Consider the following 25,378-nt stretch of genomic DNA (forward strand, 5'->3'; position numbering starts at 1 on the left):
CAAAAGAAAAATATCAGAAATAGGGGTATCACAAAGAACAGAGACTTGATAAAGACGGGAAAAGCAATAGCGAACAACATCTCACCAATCCAAAGGTCCTCCCAGAAATGAATTCGCTCCCCATTACCCTCCATGTGCTGGAGTTTAGGAAACTAGGAAGAAATAATCAAAAATCTGAGATATAAACTTCCACGGACTCGCATGAGTAATATTAACCCCAACTTTAGTATCCCACGTGTTCTGTAGTAGACCAAATTTACAGTGAATTATCTTATGCCAAAGAGAAATAGATTCTAAAGGAAAGCACCATAACCATTATTGTATCCTGGCTGTGTCATATCCTCATTTTTTTCAAACTTGCCACATTACCACGTTGATATCATCTCGTCCCATGTCGGTATTGGTGCTTACTGCTTCATAGCCAAAAATATGAATGGATCTTCAATTTTATTGTCAAAGATCTAAGACAAACTCCAAGCATACAAACATGAGTGGAATTTTGGCTAGTTGTCACTGTATGAAATATTTTGGGGAAAACTTTTGTAGAGTTTGACACTCGTTAGAGCACTATCGAACTGGATTTGAATGTTTTTAAATAATTGTTCAAATTGTCCATAATTTTAAACTGATACAAATAAAAATATGAAATATCCCAAAGGTACTGACCATTATTTTTCAAGCCTAATAAAACCAAACATTAAATTGGATTATAAGTAGAGTGCTTAAATTTTGTATTTAAAAAAAATGACCCATGAATGAAACTCCATAAAGAAAAATGTCCAGCCCAAGATTGACTGGCTTGAGCTATTTCTTTTCAACAACTTCTATATGCATGTACTTTATCAGCCTGCAAACTTCTATGTGACTTGCCATTTGAATAGTCACAACTGCACAAAGATTCAATTCATGGTCAATTTGACTAATCAAAGCCTCGAGTTTGAGTAGTCTGGAAGAATGTGATCTGAATCATAAAATTTATGGTGCACTAAAAGTATGTCAGTCACATTATTAGACAGCCAATTGTTTCTACAGTAATATTTATAGTGAGCAACATCAATGAGAAGAGAACTGCAAAAACAAGCAGTAGAAGTTCAGTTAAACAAGATACACACCACAACCCCATTGTCAACTGCATCTAGGGCTTCATCATCATTATCAAATGTTTCAACAACCCCCTTTCCCTCTGCAATTGAGACTGTGTCCTGAAAAGAATCAAGCAATGAATCCACAAAGCGTAATACATCACATCAAGATCCATGATTAAAAAAGAAAAGTACAGCTAAATTTTCCATAATAGAAACAAAAAGTAGGTAAGGTTGTGCCACAGAAAATTTAGAATCTTAATGCTTTTTTCTATATAACCACTAACATGTGCAACCTTATCTCAAATGTGAAAAGGGAAAAAGATCAAACTTGAACAGGCGCAAAAACAGAGAGAGATCACAAATACAAGAATTGAACCTAGAAACTCTTGGAACCAGAGTTCCAATGCCCTGATATGTCACAACTTTACCTAAAAGCTTAAGCTAACAGTTATGGACCAACAATGTATGTCAAGCTATCCAACACTTCTCAACGTGATTAAAGTTAACAAGCCTTGAAAAGAAATTTAGAATAGTTATAATTAATTTTTCAATCTAGAATGCAAATCAGAGGGGAAGTCATTTTTTTTCCTGCAGTTGAGATATAGCGCTTGTCTTTCCTTACCCAGACAAACTCTATTTTTTTTTTAGGTCCATTAGAGTCCCAATGGGCTTGGGCTAAACAACTTGAGGTAGCCTATCTCCCATCATATATACACCCCCTTCCCGCCCCCTCTGAAGATTAGAACCTAAGACCTCCAACACAGATGGCTCAAGCTCTAATTGTTAATTAGTCCTTAAATGGAAAAATCACAAAATAATGAAAATATAATAGCATAATATTATAAGTGATAGGAAGTCGGGAATAAATGCCAAAGCCTAAGGGCACTGCAGTGCACAAGGCTCCAGTTCATGGCAGGGTCCTGGGCGAGGTGGATGGAGGACAGCCTTGAAATTCCCAATTCAAACCAGTCAACCATAGCAGTTAGCATTGGAAGAGTAAGAAATTGCCATTACATGAAGTCTGACCTTCTGATTCATGAAAACAAACTTTGGATAAGAAAAAATGTATTCGTTCTTCCAAACTGGTACAAAAGGAGAACAATTGTCCTCCAAAGATCAAAATAAAAGAGCAGAAAAGAAACAGAAAGTTACAAAACGCTGCCTTCCAATCCCTACCAAAATCAGGCTGCAGCACATCCCAAAAAACAAAACCTGCTTATTTTTCAGTTTTGCAACATTGGTATCAAAAAAAAAAAAAGGAAAAATTTTGGCACTATTCACTTTTGGAAAATAGTTTTATTTTCCATTTCCAATGTTTCAAATAATTACAAAAAGTGACACCTTGTTTTCCAATTTTCTAAATTGGTACAGTAAAAATTGGAAAGCATATTTTTATTGTTTTCTAGATTTTTGATTTCTTATTTGAAAAACAAGGAGTCATTTTTGTACTTATTTTAAAATCTAGAAATGAAAAAATAGAAATTGTTTTCACAACTAAACAAACCCTTTGTATTCTAATCTTAAACAAAACCTTGGAGAACTGGAAAATAAGCTAGCATTTTTTTTTTCCAATGGAACATTAAAAATGGATACCACTTGACTTCTCAAGCTCCTTACAGCGATAAGTCAGCCATGGATACTACCTCTAACCCTAGTAGTGGAAGTTTTGGAGGACAGGTACAAGGTTTGGATTGTGGTTGTGGCAGCGATTGTATATTACAAGGAGTTCACCATAGAAATTATTGCATTTGCACGCACATTGATTGCTGTTAGAATCTCTTTCGGAAACCAAATTGGGCCAACAAGTCTCTTGTGAAGGGCGATTCTACTAATGACACTTCAAACGCATCTAGCCACTCTACTAGGGAGTTGAGTATATCATCCACTGTGTCCTAAGAAGAGTTTAGTAATCATTTTTGCATGGTTCAACAACTCCTAACTCAGTCTTTTACATCTAGTGCTACTGTGGCCCACTCAGGTACACTTGAGCTTCTTGCCTCTTAATCCTCCTCACCTTGGGTAATAGATTCTAGTGCCTCCTCCCATATGACAAGTAGTCCTAATTTTTCAAGTCCTTGAACCCCACAACTTTACACTCTAAGGTTACTCTTCCTCATTGTTCGGTTACACCGGTTTTTGGTTCTAACAATATTCCCTCAATTCCTTCCATTCCTCTTTCGCTAGTGTAATATGTGCCTAAATTTCCCTTGAACTTGATATCAGTTAGTCAATTAAGTCTCATAACCATTATGCAACTTTATTTCCTTCTCATTGTTTTATTCAAGATCTCGGGACAAATAAGAGAATCAGTGGAGGTCTTAAGAATGATGGAATGTACTATTTCGATGGTGGTCATGGTGGTCCACTTCTTGCCACACAACTTCCTCAATTTCTACTCATGGTGTCTCTCTTGATCATTGGCACACTCTTTTGGGTCATCCATCCGTTCGAAAACTACAACAATTTTTTCCTATGTTCAAGTCCGTTTCTCATTTTAAGGTTTCAACGTGTCAATTGGAAAAGCATATTAGGGCATTTTTCCATTTAAAGTTGAGTCTCGTGGTAAATCATTGTTATCTGTTAGTCATTCAAATATTTGGGGTCCATGTAGAGTCAAGAATTGGACTAGTCATCAATATTTTGTGTCATGTGTGGATGATTTTTCACATATGACTTGGATCTATTCGTTAAAAATAGGTCTAAATTTTTTAATATATTTACTCAATTCTACCAAGAAATGGAAACTCAATTTGGCATTGGTTCAAAATTTTCAATCGGATAATGCACCTTGAATTTGTTCAAAATGAGTTTTTAGCTTTTTTTTTTTCTTGGCCAAGGAATTATTCATCAAACATCATGTATACATACACCTCAGCAAAATGGAGTAGCTCAACGAAAAAATAGACATATACTTGACATAGCACGATCTCTACTCCTTCAGATGCATGCTCCCAAAACCTTTTGGACCGATGTTCTTCTTACAGCTTGTTTTCTACTCAACAAGATTCCCTTAAGTGTCTAGAGGGACAAATTCCCTTCTCCATCATGTACTTAGAAATATCCATGTTCTCTATTTTGCCTCATGTCCCAAGCATATGTTTTGTTCGGGTTCCACATTCTAGTCAAGAAAAGTTCTTGTCTCGTGCTGTTAAATGTGTCTTTGTTGGGTACTCAAGAACTCAAAAAGGATATAGATGTTATAATTCCCAGACTTGTAGGAAATATTTTAGTGTCAATGTCACCATTTGTTAGGGAGCACCCTATTTCTCCAATGTCGGGTCCTCCAAATGAACCTATTTTGATTCCATCAATGATTTATGATCCCCACTCTTTTGTTGATCCTCCTATTCCTATCCTTATCCCTCTCAAGAAATATTTTCTCTATTTTTCGAATTCAACTACTGATCCAAATTCCAAAGAAAAAGTTAAGGCCTAATATACATTGTTGGCCCAATACCTAATAGCTTAAGCTTTGAAGTAAAGTGGTAATCAAACATGGTATTAGAGCTGGTTACCAGGAGACCTTGGGTTCTAGTCATGTTGCACGTGCCTATTGTGTGGTATTTAAAAAATTATTGTCTTCCCTATAATGGGTGTTATTTATCGTTCGTGTATCTCTCCACGTGCTATAAGGTTGCACGTGCAAGGGAGTGTTAAGGCCTGATATAGATTATTGGCCCACGACCTAATAGCTTAAGTTTTTAGGTAACAGAAACAATTGAAGGTTTATGAATGATGGAAAGCAAGCACAAACATCATTACCACCATGCAGGCATCTCCTCTACTCATTACTGTTTCGACCTCTGGTTTTGGAGATCCATCCCAATGTGACTTGGATTTGCCCTTTGCTTATCAGAAAGGTACTCAAACATGTGCTCTACAATCCTTAATTGCTTATCCTTTTGCTCATCCAAAAAGTTATAAAGACAAAAAGAATTTGGTATACAACATGGTAGAAACATGGAAAGCTTTGAAAAGTATAGAGGCAAGAAAAGATGCAAAAAAGGCTATTAATGAAGCTAAACATAGATCATTTAATAATTTGTATGCTAGATTAGATACAAAAGAAGGCGAAAGAGAAATATTTAAACTTTCTAGAGCTAGAGAAGGAAAGAGTAAGGATTTAGGTAATGTAAAATGTATAAAAAAGGAGGATGATATTGTCATGGTTAAGGAAGAAGACATAAAAGAAAGATCGCAAAGTTACTTTATTTACTATTTAATGAAAACCAAAAGAAGGCTTAAACTTAGAATTGACAAATGAGGGAACAATTAAAATATGAGATTTATTCATAAAATTAGAGTTAAGGAAGTTAAGTATGCACTAAAAAAATGAAAAATGGAAAAGCTATAGGATCAGAAAACATCTCAATTGAAGTTTGGAAATGCCTAAGTGATAACAAAATTATATGGTTAGCTAATTTATTTAACACAATTATAAAAACTAAGAAAATGTCAAACAAATGGAGGAAAAACACTTTTAATACGTATATACAAAAATAAAGGAGATATTCAAATTTGTAATAACTATCGTGGAATTAAACTTAAGAGTCATACAATGTAACTGTGGGAAAGGGTAGTTGAACTAAAAATTAAGGTTAGAAACAAAGGTCTCAGAAAATCAATTTGATTTTATGCCTACGAGATCTACCACTAAAGTTATATATCTTTTAAGAAGATTAATGGAAAAGTTTAGGGAAAAGAAAAGGGCCTTGCATATGGTATTTATTGAATTAGAGAAAGCATATGATAAGAGTGCCAAGGGAAGTTTTTGGGTGGCTTTTAGAAAAAAACAAAAAAAAAAATGTATATAGTAGGTAAACTGGTGTCATTAAGGATATGTATGGAATAATGACTAGCATTAGGATTATAGGTGGAGAAACTAGGGAATTTTCAATCACAATAGGAGTACATCAAGGATCTACTTTGAGCTCTTAGCTTTTAACTTTAGTGATGGATGAACTGACTAGGAGTATCCAAAATGAGGTTCCATGGTGTATGTTGTTTGCAGATGACATTGTCCTGATTGACGAAACTGGGGATGGAGTAGAATCTAAGTTAGAATTATGGAGAGACTTTAAAATCTTGAGACTTTAGGATAAGTAGAAATAAGATAGAATATACGAAATGTAATTTTAATCATAGGAGGAGGAATATTGGAGACAGTTAAACTTGATGATGAAGAAATCAATAGCACTAGTAGATTTCAATACCTTGGATCTATTATGCAAACTAAAGGAGAAATTGAAGAAGACGTAATGCATAGAGTTAAAGCAGGTTGGGTAAAATGGAGAAGTGCTACGAGTGTGTTGTGTGATCATAGAATGCCCTTAAATTAAAAGGGAAATTTTATAGGACGACTATAAGACCAACTATGTTATATGGATCAGAATGTTGGGCGACTAAGAAATAGCATATCCAAAAAGTAAAAGTTGCCGATATGAGAATGCTAAGATGGATTAGTGGTATAGCGTTAAAAGATAAATTAAGGAATGAACGTATTCGAGGTAAGTTAGGCATAACTCCTGTAGAATATAAAGATAAGGGAGGGACGATTCAGATGGTTTGGGCGCTTGCAACGTAGGCTACATAATGCACCAGTGAAGAAGAGTGAGTTAGTTGCTGTGAGGGGCAGTAAAAGAGTAGGCGTAGACCTAGAATAACTTGGAGTGAGATACTGAGTAAGGATCTAATAGCCCTGAATTTGTCGAAGGAAACTGTCCATGATCGAATAAATTGGCGGAAAAGGGTTCATGTAGTCAACCCCACCTAGTAGGACTTAAGGCTTGGTTTGTTGTTGTTGTTGTTGTTGTTGTTGTTGTATTGCTCATTATGTTTCAATTTTTCACCTTCCTAGTCCTATGCATTCTTTAGACTTTTCTATTTCCTCTATTTCGATCCCTTCCCCGCATGTTGAAGCCTTTGCTAACCCTGGTGAAAGCATGCAAGGATGTAGAAATGGATGCCTTGACCACTTGAGAGACATGGGACTTGGTGGATCTTCCTTATGGTAAAGAGTTGGTTAGATGTCGTTGGGTCTACACTATCAAATACCTTCTTGAAAGCTTTATCGAATGGCTTAAGGCTCAGTTGGTTGCCAAGGGGTACACCCAAACATATGGTATTGCTTATTTTGAGACCTTTCTTTCATGTTGCTCGACTAAAGTATATTCGTGTATTGATCCATTGGCAGTTAATTTTGATTGGCCCGCAATCCGCATATAAATTGGATGTGAAGAACGCCTACTTGTACCTTCCAAGAAGAGGTACAAATGAAGCAACCTCCTGGGTATGTTGCTCAGGAGGAGGATGGTTAAGTATGCAAGTTGCATAAGTCCATTTATGGTCTTAAATAGCCTCCTCAAGTCTGGTTTGACAAATTTAGTGTTTTAGTCTCTACATTTGGCATTATCCAATGCTACTCTAATCCTTCGGCTTTTTTTCGGCAAAATGGAGATAGGTGGGGTACTTCTAGTAGTTTATGTTGATGATATCATCATCATTAGCTGCAACCAGAACGGGATTGCAAATATTAAGCAATAGCTTCAAGCAAAATTTCAAATCAAAGACTTGGGTATTTTGCGTTACTTTCTTGGTATTGAGACTGTACGATGTACAAAAGGGTTGAATCTATCTTAGCAAAAATATGCTTTGGACTTGCTAAGTGAGACAAGTTTGTCGGGAGCCAAACCAGTTGATACTCCTATGGATGTCAATGTGAAGTTGTCTAGGGATATTGGACCAAACTTTGGAGACAAGCATGCATATAGGCAGTTGGTTGGCAAGTTGATCATTTTGACTATCACCAGACCTAACATATCTTTTGCAGTGGGAGTGGTGAGTTAATTTACGGAAAAACAACCACGTTGGGATGCTGTTTGTAGGATTTTGCGGTGTCTCAAAAGGCTCTCCTAGCAAACATTTAATATAAAATGTAATAGAAATTATGAGATTATGGATACTCTAATGCAGATTGGGCTGAATCTTTGTTGATGATTGAAGGTCTACTATTGGATATTGTTCATTTGTCAAAGCTAATCTTATTAGTCGACATAGCAAGAAACAAACTACTATAGCAAGACCTAGTGTGAAAAGCAGTATATCAAGCTATGGCTCATACTATGAGTGACCTTATGTAGTTGAAGTCTCTTATACCAGAGATGGGATTCTTGGTAACAAAGCTAGGGGTCGCAATACGAGTTGGGACCCGACAAAGTGACCCGTGACCCGTCCGTTTAAAAGAGTTCAGGTTTATGCAAGTCAACCCGTTTATAAACGGGTCAACCCGTGACCTAGCCCATTTCTAAACGGGTCAACTCATGACCTAGCCCATTTCTAAACAGGTCAACCCAGGTTTGGGTCGGGTCACCCTCTTTTCTTTTTCTTTTTTTTCAATAACCCATTAGACGCAATACCAATTTACCCATTTATGATTTAACCTAACCGGCCAGAGAAAACCCTAGGCCATTTCCATTTTCCTCCTGTCGTCCTGCGCCACGGTTGCCTCTAGCCCTCCTCTAGGTCCTCCTCCTCTTGCAAGCTGCTGCTCCTCAAGTGATTGTGACCGAGACTCCAAGTTGTCGTCTCTTCCACACTCCACAGGCCCCAGCTCCAGTCTCCACTCCATAGGCCGTCTGGTTGTCTGGCCTCTCGTCTCATCTCTCGTCTAGCCATCTAGTTGTGGTCGCACCTCACATGCAGACTCACAGCTTCTCTTCTTCTTCTAGAGAGATTTGCATAACCAAGGAGAAGAAAAACAATCAAAGATTGAACATTATGGCATGTTATTTTTGTTCCTACTTTATCTATGTGCCGCACATTTCATCATTTTAATGGAGCTTAGACAAAAATTCCACAAGGCAAAAGCAAAACCATATATTTGAAAAGCCATGCAGTCAGCTCAAATCTTCCAGAATGGACTAATTCAAGACGAGAAAAAATAGAGTTTTTTCAATATGTTCAGCAACAGTTCCAAAATATTGTAGCAAAAGTAAAATTTGAGTTTCTTTTGTTTTTATTTTCTTTCAATATTTTAGCAACATGTCCAAAAACAATAGCAGTACAATTCTTCCTTTAAAATTTTAAAATAATTTAAATATATTTTTAAATAGGTAACGGGCGGGTTAGGGTTTACATGGTTGCAACACGTTTACGACCCGACCCATTTACGACCCGCCTAGACCCAGCCCGTGAACCCATTTTTCCACCCCTAAACAAAGCCAATTAGATATGTTTTGTGAAAATCAAGCTATCATTTATATTGCCTAGTAATCCAGTGCTTCATAATAGGACAAAGCATATAGAAGATGATTTGAATTTTGTGAAGTCTGTTGAAGAAGGTTGTAAGAACTCTCTTTGGGAAATATGTTGATCAATTAGGCGATGTTTATAAAAAGCCTTATTTAAGCCTGCCTTGTCTAAAATATGTTACAAGCTAGGGTTAGGTGATATTTATGCACCTCTAGCTTGAGGGGGTGTTGGAGGAGAATATGCTATTTTAGTAATTAGGTTGTGTGAATGGGGGTATTTTTGTCCTTGACACTTTATCATTGTTGAGATTTTGATTAGAATGAATGACCTAACTTGAAGATAGGTCTCTCCCTCTATTTATGATACAAATTAAATATATTTTAATGACAATAATACCCTTACTAATACTCTCTTTGTGAAATATGTTGATCAGTTAGGCGATGTTTATTCAAAGCCATATTTAAGCCTGCCTTGTCTAATGTTTGTTACAAGTTGGGATTAGGTGATATTTATGCACCTCGAGCTTGAGGAGGGGTGTTAGAAGAGAATATGCTACTTTATTTTGATTAAAATGAATGACCTAACATGAAGATAGGTCTCCCCCTCTATTCATAATACAAATTAAATATATTCTAATGACAATAATACCCTTACTAACTCTCACTAATTAACATACTAACAAAATAATAATATTAGAAGACATAAATGATCTTAACACTCCCCCTCAAGCTGGAGCATAAATGTCATATGCTCCTAGCTTGTTACAAAAAAATTTAACACAAGCACCTCCACAATGCTTTGGTAAACAAATTAGCAAGCTGCATATCAAACTCACATTAGTGGTAGTAATGAGCTTCTGCACAAGCTTCTCCGAAACAAAGTGGCAATCAACTCCAATGTGCCTCGCGTCCACTTATGAAACACCGGATTGGAGGCAATATGAAGAGCAATGATTGTCACACATCAACTTCATAGGTTGAGAATGAGAAATACTCAATTCTTTCAACATGTTCTTCAACCAGGTAAGTTCACAAGTAGTGTGAGTCATAGCTCTATGTTCTGATTTAGCACCTAACCCTACAGTTTGTTTCTTACTCTTCCAAGAAACCAAATTACCACCAACCAAGATACAATACCCGATTGTGGATCTCCAGTCACAATGGAGCAGGATGGACTCCCCCTGAACAACAAACCTAGGTGGTTGCTCCATATTAATCTCCTCCTCAAGGTCACCACGCAAGAATGCATTCTTCACATTTAACTGATGCAGAGGTAGCCAAGGAGATGAATAGACGCACTAATGTAAGTTTGGCAACCATGATTTGAATAACAACTGTGACCATTATGTAATGCTGTTACATAAACTTTTTTGGGTTCCCGAAACCGTTACACACCACAAAATCAGTGGGAAGAAAAATCGCAGCCATAGCGGCCGTTACAAACGGCAACCGTACGTAAGGGCCACTATGTAACCACTATAGGACTGTTACAGCCAAAAAAAGTATATATATTTTTAACTTCTTCTTCTCACTTTTGGTTTTCCCTCTTTCATAAATCATTCTCAATATACCATGGAGAGAGAGGGGAGAAATTATAATGAGGATGATAATGATATAAAATTTACAACCTTTTTTAGATACTCACAAAGAAGCATTAATTAACAGTTTGATAATATAATTTTTTTTTTTTTAAATTATTCTGATAATATTAGCAATTTGATATTTATTTTCTATTTTCAACTTCAACCTTCTTTTCTTTTCTAGTTATTGTATATCTATATTATTCGTACGTGATGTGTTTCATAGATTAATATAGTGTATAAGGTTTTTTTTTTATTAATTAATTTATCAATTATCATGCGCATATGAATTTGCAAAAGTATAAATACACACAAGCGCAAGTAATTTTTCTATCAATGGTGGTTTAAAACAAATGAAAATTTATTGCCCTTACCAAACAACTTAGTTAATTGAACTAAAGGATCCAAAATACACTAAAACTCTTTCTAAGAAGCGTTGAAAGCTTAAAACATGCAAATACACAAATATGCATAAGGTTGTGCATGCTTGAAAAAAAGCCACAGCCATTACACCTACTTTCCGTAAGGTAACATCCGCTACTCCCACTTCCAGCTACAGCTGATACCGTTATAATATGCTACCCGCTACTGTGATTTAAAGCCATGATAGGTGCACTGTGAGGAGTGGACTCTCATCCATCCACACATCATCCCATAGTCAAACCCCCTACTACCATGCCCAACTTTGAAATGCGTATAAGGAGAGAAAAGACAAGCAACTCCGCACATCACACACATTCACAATTGAATCTTGTAAGGTTTTCTTATCTTAAGCAAATCATGTGTGTTTGTGTTAATCCTGCTCAAAGTCGCAATCCAAATAAATGTCTGAATCTTGAATGGAGCTCTAGCCTTCCAAACGATGTGGCTCCAAGGGAAAACATTGGGTATGGGAGAGTTAAGATGATGTTGATTAAAAAAAAAAGGATTTGGTGGAGAAAAGTAGGGATCAATTGCTCTCCCAAACTCTCTCATCTCCCGTCCTAAATGGAACAAAAATAATTCAAGGTATTAAGTGGTAAGCTCAACCAATCTCTTTCATTGAGATTCCTAAAAAGTGGAAACCCTAGGACCGAAAACCCCCTTCAGAAAAGGCACTTATAAGTGCATTGTGGAGGGTGAAAGATTAAACAAGCAAGGCACCATTGACTCCAACTAACCTTCACTCACCCAAGTATCCTCCTAGAAAGAAACCTTTTTACCATTGCCCACTTTGAAACGGGTGAGTAGAAAGAAAAGAATAGCAACCTAAGACACAAACTTCTAGAAGCTAGCATGAGAAACAAAACCAGACCCATTTTGGTGCACCCCACACTTACTTTTAATCACCTTGTGCCATAAGGAATTAAATGGGACCTCCACAACCATTTTCCAATTAAAAAGATGTTTTTACAAACCACAGTCCCGAGTTGTAGCCCTTCCTTTTGATTTGTCTCCCAACTGACAAGGTGATCTCTCCTATCCTTCTCTCACCCAAGGATCCTCCCAAAAACAAACCTTGTTGCCATTGCCCACTTTGAAATGGGTGGGCAGAAAGAAAAGACTAGCAACCTAAGACACAAACTTCTAGAGGCTAGCATGAGAAACAAAACCACACCCATTCTAATGCACCCCATACTTGCTTTTAATCACCTTGTGTTGTAAGGAATTAACTGGGACCTCCACTACCATTTTCCAATTAAAAAGATGTTTTTACAAACCACATTCCCGAGTCGCAGCCCTCCCTTTGGATCGTCTCCCAACTAACAAGGTCATCTGTCCTACCCCCCCCCCCCCCCCCAAAAAAGAACCCAACCAAATAAAGTCAAGCCTCATCCTCTCCAAAATCTGAGCCCTACTCTTAGGCACCCTAAGAAAAGATACAAAACCCATCAGGAATGTCAAAGAGGGCAAGACAAATGAATATGGTACGACCCCCTAAGTCATAGTACCCTCTTCTCCACCTCTCCAACCTCCTCCCAAAATTCTCTCGATCACAGGATCCTAGAGACTTACAAGGTATTAGGATTTAGTTGAATAGGGAGGCCTAGATAGGATAGTCTCCACTCCACAATTGCGCAAGCCACTATGGCCTTGAACCCCTACAAAACCATGCTTCTTGCATTAATGCCGCTATCCCACTCTTTCACAAGTTAACCTCCAATCTTGAAATCCTCTATAAGACTTTTAACAAAATAGGAGCCTATCAGGATTTCTCAACATTGTCCTTTAAGAAACATTAGAGTGTCATAAGTAGGTTGGAGTGAGATACCTCCACCTCCTCCCTACCTACAGATAGTGCCTTAATCACCCCCTAATTCCAGCGCATGTGAGAGCAGCCTACTTGGGGCATAAGCCAAACAAAAGTGGAGATGGTGAGCCCCCATGCCTTACCCCCTCAAAAAGCTCTAAACCACTCCCAAGGCCGCCCATTAACAGGAAGAGAATATTAGTCAAGCTCAGGCACCCTCTTATCCATCTCCTCCACACCTCCCCAAATCCTACATATCGCATAATCCAGAAAAACTCGCACTATCATACACCTCTAGAAGTCCAACTTGAAGATAAGCCCCTTCTTGCCCATTCTCATCTCCTCAACGACCTCATTGGCCACCAGAACTGCATCCAAGATCTATCTATTTTAAAAGCTACAAAACTAGGCCATCAACACCATCTCTCCCAACACCCCCCCCCCCACCTTTTCACCTCTTAGATAAGATATTTGACAGAATATTATAAAGACTGGTCACCTGACTAATAGGTCTAAAATTTCTCACCCTCAGAATCTCCCCTTCTTTGGGGTGAGAGTCAAGAAAGTAGCGTTCATAGTATTACCCACTACCCCTATTTCCATATAATCTCACAATATCCTTTACAACAACTCCCAATTTTCCAGAGAAGAAAAGGCCAATATGGAACCATCACAACCTAAGGCTCTCTCGCTTAAAGCCAACATCTCCATTTCATATTTGTCACTGGGTAAAATTATATTCAAAGAAATTATCAAAGTGAAATCAAGGATGAAATAATTACCATTATTGAGTGAGAGTACTCTATACTACCCATTACCACAAATTGAATTAACCCCCCCCCCCCCCAAATACCTTTTATTCTGTAGCTAAAATTCAAAATCTAAAACAAACCTAATATTTAACCTCTTCAATAGTAATATATAAATAAAAACAATTTTTTATAAAAAAAAAATTATATTATATACGGAAAAAGAGGTACAATATGCAGGGACAAAGAGTCCACCAAAAAAATAAAAATAAAAATAAAAGTAAATAAAAATTAAAAGAAAAAATAAAAAAACAAAAAAAAATGAAGATCACACCATGAAACTCGATAAAATTAACCAAGGGAACCCATTTTTAGACCCTCTCTTTCGTAATTTACCGAACTCTTCAAACTTGCTAATTCTCTTTGACCCTTCAATTTACTACTTTTGCCACCACCCAAGCAAACATCATTTCCTCCAATACCACTTAACTTTAAATCCAACTTATCCAAAAGATCTTGGGCTTCTAAATCCTCCTTGGGAATTTCTTCCACAAGAGTATGCAATATTCCACCCTGACGCTGTGAATTGTCGACTAAACCATGATTTTCAAAAATAGACACTCCCTCCAAACCTTCCAATGGGGCGGGATGAACATAAGATAAATCCCCTACTTCGTCGCAATAATCAAAAGTGTGCCCATATTGTTTCCAAATCTCATCAAACAATAACCCCCACCACAATGAAATTCACTCAAATCATCACTTTCTGAATCCGAAATATCCCTCCATTTCTTAACCTCCTTTTCTTTCCTTTCCCTATTTATGCACCCAACCTCCTTCTCCGTAAGAGAGTCTTCCACTATGCTAAATTCTCTAGAGTCTCTCCTTAAAAGCTTTGTCCATGTCACACCAAAATTTTCTCTCATCCCATCAAACACCTTCCTCATCCTGGCGCCCATACAAACTAGCTTCCGGCAAGATATCATCAATCTCCCCCATAATTGCTCCTGGAATTTTGCATCTTACCTCCCTATTTTTTGAACACTCTTCCAAGTCTATTACATTTTTAATACCATATTCTAATTTTAGCTCTATACTATTAATAATATGGTTATGTACCAGAGTTTGATAATCCTAACTTGAAATTTGGAGTGATGGACTCTGAATGTGAATTTTAACCTCCTCCTTCCCACTACTCATTTCCTGAGCTCCAAGGACTAAAATTTGATCCTTCCTGTTCTTGAAATCCAACTCTAACTTGTGTGATTCCCCATTTCCCTATCCAGCATCCTAACCTTCGCCATTTAACTTCTGAATAGAACCCAAGGAATGAGGACCTGCCCTAGAGGCCTAGACTCTTTATAAGAGCCCAACTTGCCCCTAAGATCAACAAGGATAAGCAACTTAACCCTCCTAAAGCTACATCAACCCTTTGGTTTGAGAAGAGTGCTAGTGCAATTGTGGAAAGAAGTGCAATGAGTAAGGGGGTTCAAAATAATACCTCTTGGAAAAGTTCTAGCACGAAAAAACAACTTTCAAGGTCAAACCATCAATCAAGTGCTTCAAATGTTAAGGCTTTGGGCATCCACCACACAATGTCCTAACTAAGCCATGGTTGTTGTAGAAAAAGAAGATGATGATGAAGATATTCAAGTAATTTAAGTTGAAATAGAATCCCCAAGTGATTTAGAAGATGATGGCAACATGAAATCTATATTCCGACCTATGCTCTCTTCCCACAAGGTTAAAGGAAAACAATATGTTGGAGAAAAATTTAGTTTCCAAAGAAGTCGTGAAGAAGTTAAATCTCAAAGTTGAATCTCATCCTAATACATACAAAATAACTTAGATAAACAAAGTTCCACGACCTTTGCCTGCTTACCTTCACGCTTGGTTCTTGTAGAGATAGTGTATGATATCCTTCCTCTTAAGATTTGTCATATTCTTTTGAGCCATACATGGTTATTTTATATGAGGGTTAAGCATGCCTATGAAAATTCTTCTTCACTCTTCATCAACAAGAAGAATTATAATTTGATGATGTCTCAAGTTCTTCTATTCACCAAACTGAAGCATACCGTTGGTTCCTTTCTTATGAAGCGACATGATTCTATTCATGGTGATGGACTGCTTGGTGCTTTCCCCAACTCAACTTCTAACTCGAAAGGAGGGTAAATATGGAAACCAATTTCAGCGAATAGCCAAGAGATTGTTGGGTCTTAAACACAAATATGTTTAGTTCATTAGTAGGTTATTATGCTTTTTTAGTTGCTTGTAGTGAGCTTATGTGTATTTTGAGGTTTGTTTGTAATAGATCACATATGTGCGTTTTAGGGGTTTTTTGTAATTTTATGTATCTTTAAAGGTTTATGTGTAATTTCATATAATTTAGGTTTCTTATAAATAGGGTGTGAAAGCCACGTAGCAGTTAGTTTATATGAATTTGAATGGAAACGGAATGTGAGTTTTTCCTTAATTATTGTAGGATATATATCCCAAAGGATATGTCCCACATGAATGATATGGGTCCCACATGATAAGGGAAATCAAATGACTTATGATAAGGGTAATGAAAGGTCTTATCTATGGATTAACTAAAGGGATTAGCTTAAATAATGTGGGATTTTAATGGCTGGAAATTTAAAAAGATTTCCTATATATATTAGCTACTATTATGGGGAGTAGCTATAAGGGAAGAAAATATAAGTCAATTTTCTGAAGGATAAAAGGAAGAAAGGAATATAGGAATTGTCCTCTCTCTACCTTTGCTCTCTAATCATCAACCCTACTTCCATAAATCTGGTGAAGTAAAGAAAGAGATCGAGGGTTAAGCGAGAGAAACGATTTCTATGGTTTCTTTGAATGCTCTTCTCAATTTATATATATCATGGTTGATTTCGGTATGTGATTTTATGATTCATTTATTTTTTGCATAAAGGTTGGTGTGAAGTTCATGATAATTAAGATCTTGTTGGCTACAAATAATAGCATGGAATTTCTTACATGTGGTATCAGAGCCATTGGTTAAAAAAATCATCATGATCTTCCTTCAATATAAAGATCGTTTCCGATAACATCTTTCGATCTTGCTATGGTTTTATGGATAAAGTTTATCGTTATGATGGTTTTCTAGAATCAAATTGAAAATATATATGATATTTGCTGGATTTATGGGGTTTTTGTTTGTTTGGAATTGAAGTTCTGAATTGTGAACGTGATCCACGAACAAAACCATCAACAGTTTTGACGGGACTCTCTGAAACCGTCGACAGTTTTTCTAAACAGCCTGAAACCGTCGACGGTTTTCCCCATGACAGTGATATTGAACTGAGCCATCAAATGAAATGCATGCAAACTATTTATTACTTGATTAAGGATGGAACATTCACATGTTCTATAATCGTAAATTGATAATGGAAGCAATGTTATGGACCCATTTGTATTGGGTGAATGGTTGTACTTATGCATGCATGGGCTGGGGAATTTTACATAAAAGTAAGCAAGTAAAATTCTTATAATGGGGAATTGGTTATCTGTTGTGAACTTGGACAATTTTTGCTGAGTAAGGTATCAATCAATGTTTACTTTATGGTTAGCATGTTGTCACCAAAGTGATCTTGCTCAGAAAAGTTATAAACATTGAATTGAAATATGATTTTGCAAGAATTATTACAGAATGGTTATTTGATTATTATGGTTGACCCAAAAGTGCACCAACTTTCAAGTAATCATTGAATTAATCAGGATAATTGAAAGAATGGTAGTGATATTGGGATGGATGTCCAAAGGTGACAGACCAATCGAACTTTAAAAGGTTATCAATTATGCCTGGGTGAATGAAAATCACCATTAAAAGTAAATGTTAGTATATTGCATAAGTTGATCCAAAGATTGAACGCAATCTACTAATGGAAATGTTTTACTCAAAGCATTAATGTTGTGATCATTTTACCACAGTGTCTGTTCCTGTTTCACTACATTCGCTAGCTTCTTCTGTTCCGATCTTTAATGGGACAAATTTCTCTAACTGGAATGAACAGATTCAGTTTCATCTTGGTGTTCTAGATCTGGACTTAGCTCTGCGAATAGATAAACTAGCTGCTATTACTGAAACAAGCTGTTCGAAGTAGTGAGCTTTCTATAGGTCATGGGAAAGGTTGAACAAATTAAGTATTATGTTAATGCGGATGTGTACAGCAAACAATATTAAATCAACACTTCCTCAACTAGAAAATACAAAGGAATATCTTAAAGCTGTGGAAGATCGGTTCCGTTCAGCAAACAAGTCCCTTGCCGGGAGATTAATGGCTCAACTTACCACAATGAAGTTTGATGGTAGTAGAGGAATGAACAAACATGTCCTAGATATGACTAATCTAGCTGCTAAACTTAAAACTTTGGGAATGAATGTTGATGAAAGCTTCCTTGTTCAGTTTATTCTAAATTCTTTGCCTCCTCAATATGGGTCATTTCAGATTCACTATAATACCATTAAAGAAAAGTGGAATGTGAAAGAATTGGCAAATATGCTAATTCAAGAAGAGGAAAGGCTTAGACAACAAGGACAACATTCAATCAATGTTATGAGTCATGGAGCTAGAAGTAAAGGAAAGAAATCAAAGAAAAGATTCAGGAAAGATCCATTAAAGATTGTGGGTACTTGAGGCTCGCAAAAAGGAACATAATGGGCCAAAATGTTACTTTTGTCGTGGCTATGGGCATTTAAAGAAAAGCTACCCGAAACGTAAAGCTTGGTTTGAAAAGAAAGGTAAGCTATTAGCTTATGTACGTTTCAAATCAAACATGACACAAGTTCCTTCTAACACATGGTAGATTGAATCTGGTTCTACTATTTATGTTTCAAATTTGATGCAGGGATACCTTACGATCCAGAACATATAGGAAAATGAACACTTTATAGTTTTGGGGAATGGAAATCAAGTACCTGTTGTTGGCATTGGAACCTTTCAGTTGTATTTAGAGTCAGGTCATTGTTTAGACCTACTTGATACTTTTTATGTTACAAATATTTCTGAGAACTAAATTTCCATGTCCAAATTAGACAATGACGGTTATGGTTTATATTTTGAACATAAAGGTTTTCGTCTAAAGAAAGATGGCTTGTGTATTGGTTCTGGTGTTTTGTCTAAGGAGTTGTATAAATTTAATCTTAATGAAAATTTTGTTGAAACACTCCTCACCCTGCATCATAATATTGGAACTAAACGTAGCAAAGTAAATGAAAATTCCTCTTTCTTGTGGCATAAAAGACTAGGTTATATATCTAGGGAAAGAATGGAGATATTAGTAAAGGATGGGATTCTACCAAACCTTGATTTTACTGATTTCGTTGAATGTGTTGATTGCATTAAAGGAAAGCAAACCAAACATACAAAGAAAGAAGCCACGAGAAGTGGAAATCTTCTGGAGATTGTTCATACTGATATATGTGAACCTTTTGACTTACCGTCTTATGGTGGAGAAAAGTATTTTATCACCTTTATTGATGATTTTTCACGTTATGATCATGTCTATTTGTTACATGAAAAGTCTCAAGCAATAGATGCTTCAAAAACATATATTGCTGAAGTTGAGCAACAATTAGATAGGAAGGTGAAAATCATTAGATCTGATAGAGGTGGTGAGTATTATGGTAGGTATGATGGAATTAGACAATGTCCAGGTCTATTTTCTAAATTCCTAGAAGAGCATGGTATTAGTGCGCAATACATAATGCCTGGTACGCCTCAGTAGAATGGTGTAGCTGAAAGGCGTAATCGTACTCTTATGTGAATGGTTAGGAGTATGTTAAGTAACTCCTCAGTACCCATTTCATTATGGATGGAGGCCTTTAAGACAGCTGTTTATGTGCTTAATCGGGTTCCTAGTAAGGCAATTCAGAAACTCCTTTTGAATTGTGGACGGGAAGGAAACCGAGTTTAAGGCACCTTCATGTTTGGGGTTGTCGAGCAGAGGCTAGGATCTATAATCCACATGAAAAGAAATTGGATTCTAGAACTATGAGTGGGTACTTTATTGGTTACCCAGAAAGTCTAAAGGGTATAGGTTTTACTGTCCTAACCATAGTATGCAAATTGTAGAAACCGGTAATGCAAAGTTCCTTAAGAATGGTGAAATTAATGGGAGTGATATAGCACGTAATGCGGTCATTAAAGAAATTTGGGTTACTATCCCAATATCTAGACATTTAACAGATATTGTTATTCCTCCAGTTATTGAACGGTATGATAACATTGAACAACAATCTGGTGATCTGTCACTTCGTAATGAAAATGTCACCATTGAACCAATTGCAGAACAATCACAAGAAATAGCATTAAGGAGATCTCAAAGAGTAAGGAGATCAGCTAATTCAGATGATTATTTGGTATATCTACAGGAATCTTATTATGATTTAGGGATTAGTAAGGATCCGGTTACGTTTTCACAAGCTATTGAAAGTAATGATTCTGAAAAGTGGATCAATGCCATAAATGATGAGTTGAAATCCATGGAACAGAATAAAGTATGGGACATCGTTGATTTGCCTAAAGGATTTAAAACAGTTGGGTGTAAATGGGTCTTTAAGACCAAACACAACTATAATGGCAATATTGAATGATATAAAGCTAAACTTGTAGCAAAGGGTTTCACTCAAAAGGAAGGTGTTGATTACAAAGAGACATTCTCTCCTGTATCTAAAAAGGACTCTCCTAGAATCATAATGGTTTTGATGGCTCATTTTGATTTAGAGTTACACGAAATGGATGTGAAAACTGCTTTTTAGAATGGGAATTTAGACAAAGAAGTGTATATGGAAAGGAGCATATGGTTTGGAAATTAAAAAATTCAATATATAGACTTAAACAAGCTTCCAGGCAATGGTATTTTAAGTTCCATGATACCATCACGACCTTTGGATTTAAGAAAAATACTGTTGATCGGTATATATATCTAAAGGTCAATGGGAGCAAGTTTATCTTTCTGATTCTATATGTTGATGACATTTTGTTTGTCAGTAAAGATCTTGGTTTATTGAATGACACCAAGAGATTTCTTTCTATGAACTTTGAAATGAAAGATATGGGTGAGGCAACTTACGTGATAAGGATTGAAATATTCAGTGATAGATCACGTGGAGTGTTAAGGTTGTCTCAGAAGGGATATATCAATAAATTTCTAAAAAGATTTTCGTATAGCAGACTGTAAGGCAACCCCTGCCCCTATTTGTAAAGGGAACAAGTTTAGTGCAAAGGATTGTCCACAGAATGAATTAGAAAAGAAAAAAATGGAAAATATTTCTTTTGCATCTGTTATTGGAAATTTGATGTATGTGCAAACTTGTACAAGACCAGATATTAGTTTTGCAGTTGGGATGATTGGGAGATACCAGAGTAATCCCAGAATGGAGCATTGGAAAGCTGCAAAGAAGGTTTTGAGATATTTGAAAGGAACGAGACACTGTATGCTCACATATCAAATATTAGATCAGTTGGAGGTGATTGGTTACTCCGACTCAGATTTTGCTGGATGTGTTGATAGTCAAAAGTCAACTTATGGTTATTTGTTCCTATTAGATGAAGGAGCAATATCATGGAAAAGCGTCAAACAGACAATCATAGCAGCATCTACTATGGAAGTTGAATTTGTGGTATGCTTTGAGGCCACAATTCATGCTTTGTGGTTGCGGAACTTTATCTCGGGACTTGGAATTGTCGACAGTATAGCCTGGCCGCAGAGAATTTATTGTGATAATTCCGCAGCAGTCTTTTTCTCCAAAAACGACAAATATTCTAATGGCGCTAAGCACATGGATCTCAAATATTTGGCTGTTAAGGAGGAAGTTAGGAAACAAACAATCCTTATAGAACATATAAGGACTGAGCTCATGATAGCATATCCTTTAACTAAGGGGTTGACACCGAAGACATTTAAGGAACATGCTGATCACATAGGTCTTTGTTGTAATCCCTGATGTATAATTGTGAATCTTTATGTTTTGTTCTATAACATGTATAATGATATCAATAATGATGTTTCTGAACAATGTGTCCTGTTTACCATCAATTACCTAATTATGGAAGATGGATTATTGTTAACAAGGAATGGTCTTTGACAAAGACATTACAGGGACAGTATGGTAACTTCCTATTATTGATCATAGTTAAGTGATTTACTAGCATTTATAGTACATGGAAGGGAAGATGTCGCTTTAATGATATTTACCGCCATGACGCGTGCTAATAGGTTGTTTAATTATGACATTATGGTAATCTCACTAAAAATATAAATAAGCTAATGTTGTGCGCACATTATGATTATTTGTTAATCCGTATTAAAATCATTCATATGGGCCAAGTGGGAGAATGTAGGATATATATCCCAAAGGATATGTCCCACATGAATGATATGGGTCCCACATGAAGGGTATGTGTCCTATATGATAAGGGCAATAAAATGACTTATGATAAGGGTAATGAAAGGTCTTATATATGGATTAACTAAAGGGATTAGCTTAAATAATGTGAGATTTTAATGGCTGGAAGTTTAAAAAGATTTCCTATATATATTTGCTATTGTTATGGGAAGTAACTGTAAGGGAAGAAAATCTGAGTGAATTTTCTACAAGGATAAAAAGAAGAAAGGAATATAGGAATGGTCCTCTCTCTACCTTTGCTCTCTAATCATCAGCCCTACTCCCATAAATCTGGTGAAGTAAAGAAAGAGATCGGGGGTTAAGCGAGAGAAACGATTTCTACGGTTTCTTTGGGTGCTCTTCTCGATTTATATATCATGGCTGATTTCGGTATGTGATTTTATGATTCATTTATTTTCCGCATAAAGGTTGGTGTGAAGTTCATGATAATTAAGATCCTGTTGGCTACAAATAATAGCATGAGATTTCTTACAATTATATCTCCTTCCTCTCCTCTCTTCTTCCTTCTTCTTCTTCTTCTTCTTCTTCTTCTTCTTCCCCTCTCCTCTTCCTACTCTCCACTGGGTATCTTAGTTCTGTTCTGTTCGCCTCTCTTATCTCCTATATTTATTCTCTAATTTCTCCCTCGGCAGCAATTCCTAATATTTCCATGTAATAGTTGGATTTACAATAACTTTCACAAAGACACTTATCAATATTTTAGCATTTGGAAAAGAGTTTATGCATTAAATTACAGCATTTCAAACACTCAGTGTACTCCATACGTATTTAATAATCAGAATTTGAGAATTGGATATTATTAGACTTCAAACATATTTATCAAAATAATTAGAGGGAAAAAAAATCTGATTAGTGAAATATTTCTCAAGCCCAAAATTAATTTTAGAATTTCGGCTCGATTTCGAAGAGACGCAGGTGAAAGAAACCAATAACAAATTCAAATTCTTGCAATAACACTGCGCAGTTATTATTGGTTACCATTCTGAAATTACTGTTTCCCTCTTTGGAAGCAAAAATGCAAGTTTCAGCTCTGGAAAGAAAGAAAACTACTTTCGACAAACAACTACAGGGCGAGAGAGAGAGAGAGAGAGAGAGAGAGAGAGAGAAACAAACCAGCGAGTCGTGATCGATGGGAGGAAGAGGCAGGTCGAAGGAAGAAGAAGAAGCAGAAGCAGCAGCGGTGAACAAGACAGAGGGCTTCCGCGTGCGGGAAGACGAAGAGAATGCGTGGTTGAGGGACTGAAAGTGATGAGATGTAGGAGGCCATGGCCGCGGATTGCAGAGTAGAGTAGCTCCCCACTTCCTCCTCCCCCTGGGGAACAAAATACGGGTGGCAGGGGTAATGTAAACGGACAGATAGATGGCACAAGCCATTGCGTTTGCCGCATTCGAATTTGCGAACCAGTGTGGTTGTTTTATACGTGGCAGGCCCAACACCAGATTTGCATAATGATTGCCGTCTATTCACTGCCATAAAAAGAGTGTGCAAGAGCATGAATGTTCTCCAATCGATCCTTGTCAAGTTAGTCCGTGTTACAGTGGCTTTATTTTATAAAAATAATTTTAAAATTCAAACCAATAGCTAATCAAGTGAATGTTGGAAAAAATATTATATACTAATAATTCCCACAAGTAAATCAATAGTATAATGCAAATAATAAATAAAAATAAAATACACAAAATTTAGCATGATTCTCTCAAATATTAACGTATGTCCACGGGACACGGCGGTCCAAATCTACTATCACCAAAATATTGTACAAAGTGGACTCAAAAGGCACGAGCCTTATAAATACACAAGAGTGTATAAACAAATGTAGTAAGATGAAAATGACTCATTAAATATTTTGAACAAAACTAAAGAACTAACCAAAAGACCACAATAAAAGAAATCCTAATATGCTGTAAATAACACACGCAGCCGGAATAAAGAAGAGCAGCAGCTGGTTGGCGTGAGGCTTGCTACAAGCCTGAGTGACAACTGCAAATGGAGGTGTTGTGTATAAAAAACCGAATGAAGACGGAACTATGGGAGCTGGCTTGCTGTTGTGCATGGGTAAACAAAGAGTGGAGAGACTGCCTATGGTGTTGTGTGTGGAATATTCAAATGGAGGGAGATGCAACTGTGCATAATACTTTTTGGAGAATACCAAAGGACATGCTTCAGACATGCCTTCCTTGAGAAGCCAACAAAGGATTAATAAAAATAACTTTTTCAAGATATTGGGCTCTACAAGGAAGAAAACCCAAAAAATCTCCCCCTCCCGACTTATGGGGACGACTCCACCAATTCGGCCAAAATTCAACACTTCACATGCTTGTCCCTAGACAATGCTTTTGTCATCATATCTGAACCATTTTCATTGGTGTGAATTTTGTCAAGCCATAATAATTTCTTATCCAACACATCTCGAATCCAATGATATCTAACATCAATATGTTTTGACTTTGAATGGAAGATAGAATTCTAGCTCAAATGAATTGTACTTTGGCTATCACAATAAAGAACATGCCTTTCTTATTTTATGCCCAACTCTTTTAAGAATCTCTTCAACCAAAGCAATTCTTTGCAAGCTTCTGTAATGGTAATAAACTCAGCGTTCGTAGTAGATAAAGCAACACATTTCTATAATTTAGATTGCCATGCCACAGCTCCCCTGCAAAAGCGATCAAATAACCCGAAGTGGATTTTCTAGAATCGACATCATCGGCCATGTCGGCATCCATGAATCCATGGAGAGTAGATTTACCATTTTCAAAGCACAAACACACCTTTGAAGTGCCTCTAAGGTATCGAAAAATTCATTTTACAGCTAACCAATGCTCCTTTCCCGAATTAGAGAGAAACCGACTAACAACTCCAATGGCGTGAGCTAAATTTGGTCTTGTGCAAACCATTGCATACATTAAAGAACCAACAGCTGAAGCATAAGGAATTTTCTTCATCTCTTCCTGGTCTTTCCTATTTGTAGGATTTTGTTTTGTACTAAACTTGAAGTGACTAGCAAGTGGGCAACCAACGGGTTTTGTTTTATCCATATTAAACCT

The 25,378-nt window shown here is 36.6% G+C and overlaps 1 protein-coding gene across 2 annotated transcripts in view; it reads right to left on the bottom strand.

The window, feature by feature from the left end:
- LOC131164531 (putative transferase At1g60990, chloroplastic) overlaps positions 1 to 23,802 on the bottom strand; it is a 94,379-nt gene extending 70,577 nt beyond the window's left edge. The window contains exons 1-2 of one of the 2 annotated variants that reach the window (XM_058121796.1): positions 23,444 to 23,802; positions 1,113 to 1,202 (exon numbers count right to left, since the gene is read on the bottom strand). In XM_058121796.1, the coding sequence (XP_057977779.1) occupies positions 1,113 to 1,202; positions 23,444 to 23,704 (351 nt within the window). In that variant the 5' untranslated portion in view covers positions 23,705 to 23,802. The remainder of the gene's footprint in view (positions 1 to 1,112; positions 1,203 to 23,443) is intronic. The other variant, XM_058121794.1, reaches the window with a different exon arrangement.
- Positions 23,803 to 25,378: the final 1,576 nt, after the last annotated feature.

Source organism: Malania oleifera, chromosome 9 (genome assembly GCF_029873635.1).
Source record: "Malania oleifera isolate guangnan ecotype guangnan chromosome 9, ASM2987363v1, whole genome shotgun sequence".
Lineage (NCBI taxonomy): Eukaryota > Viridiplantae > Streptophyta > Magnoliopsida > Santalales > Ximeniaceae > Malania > Malania oleifera.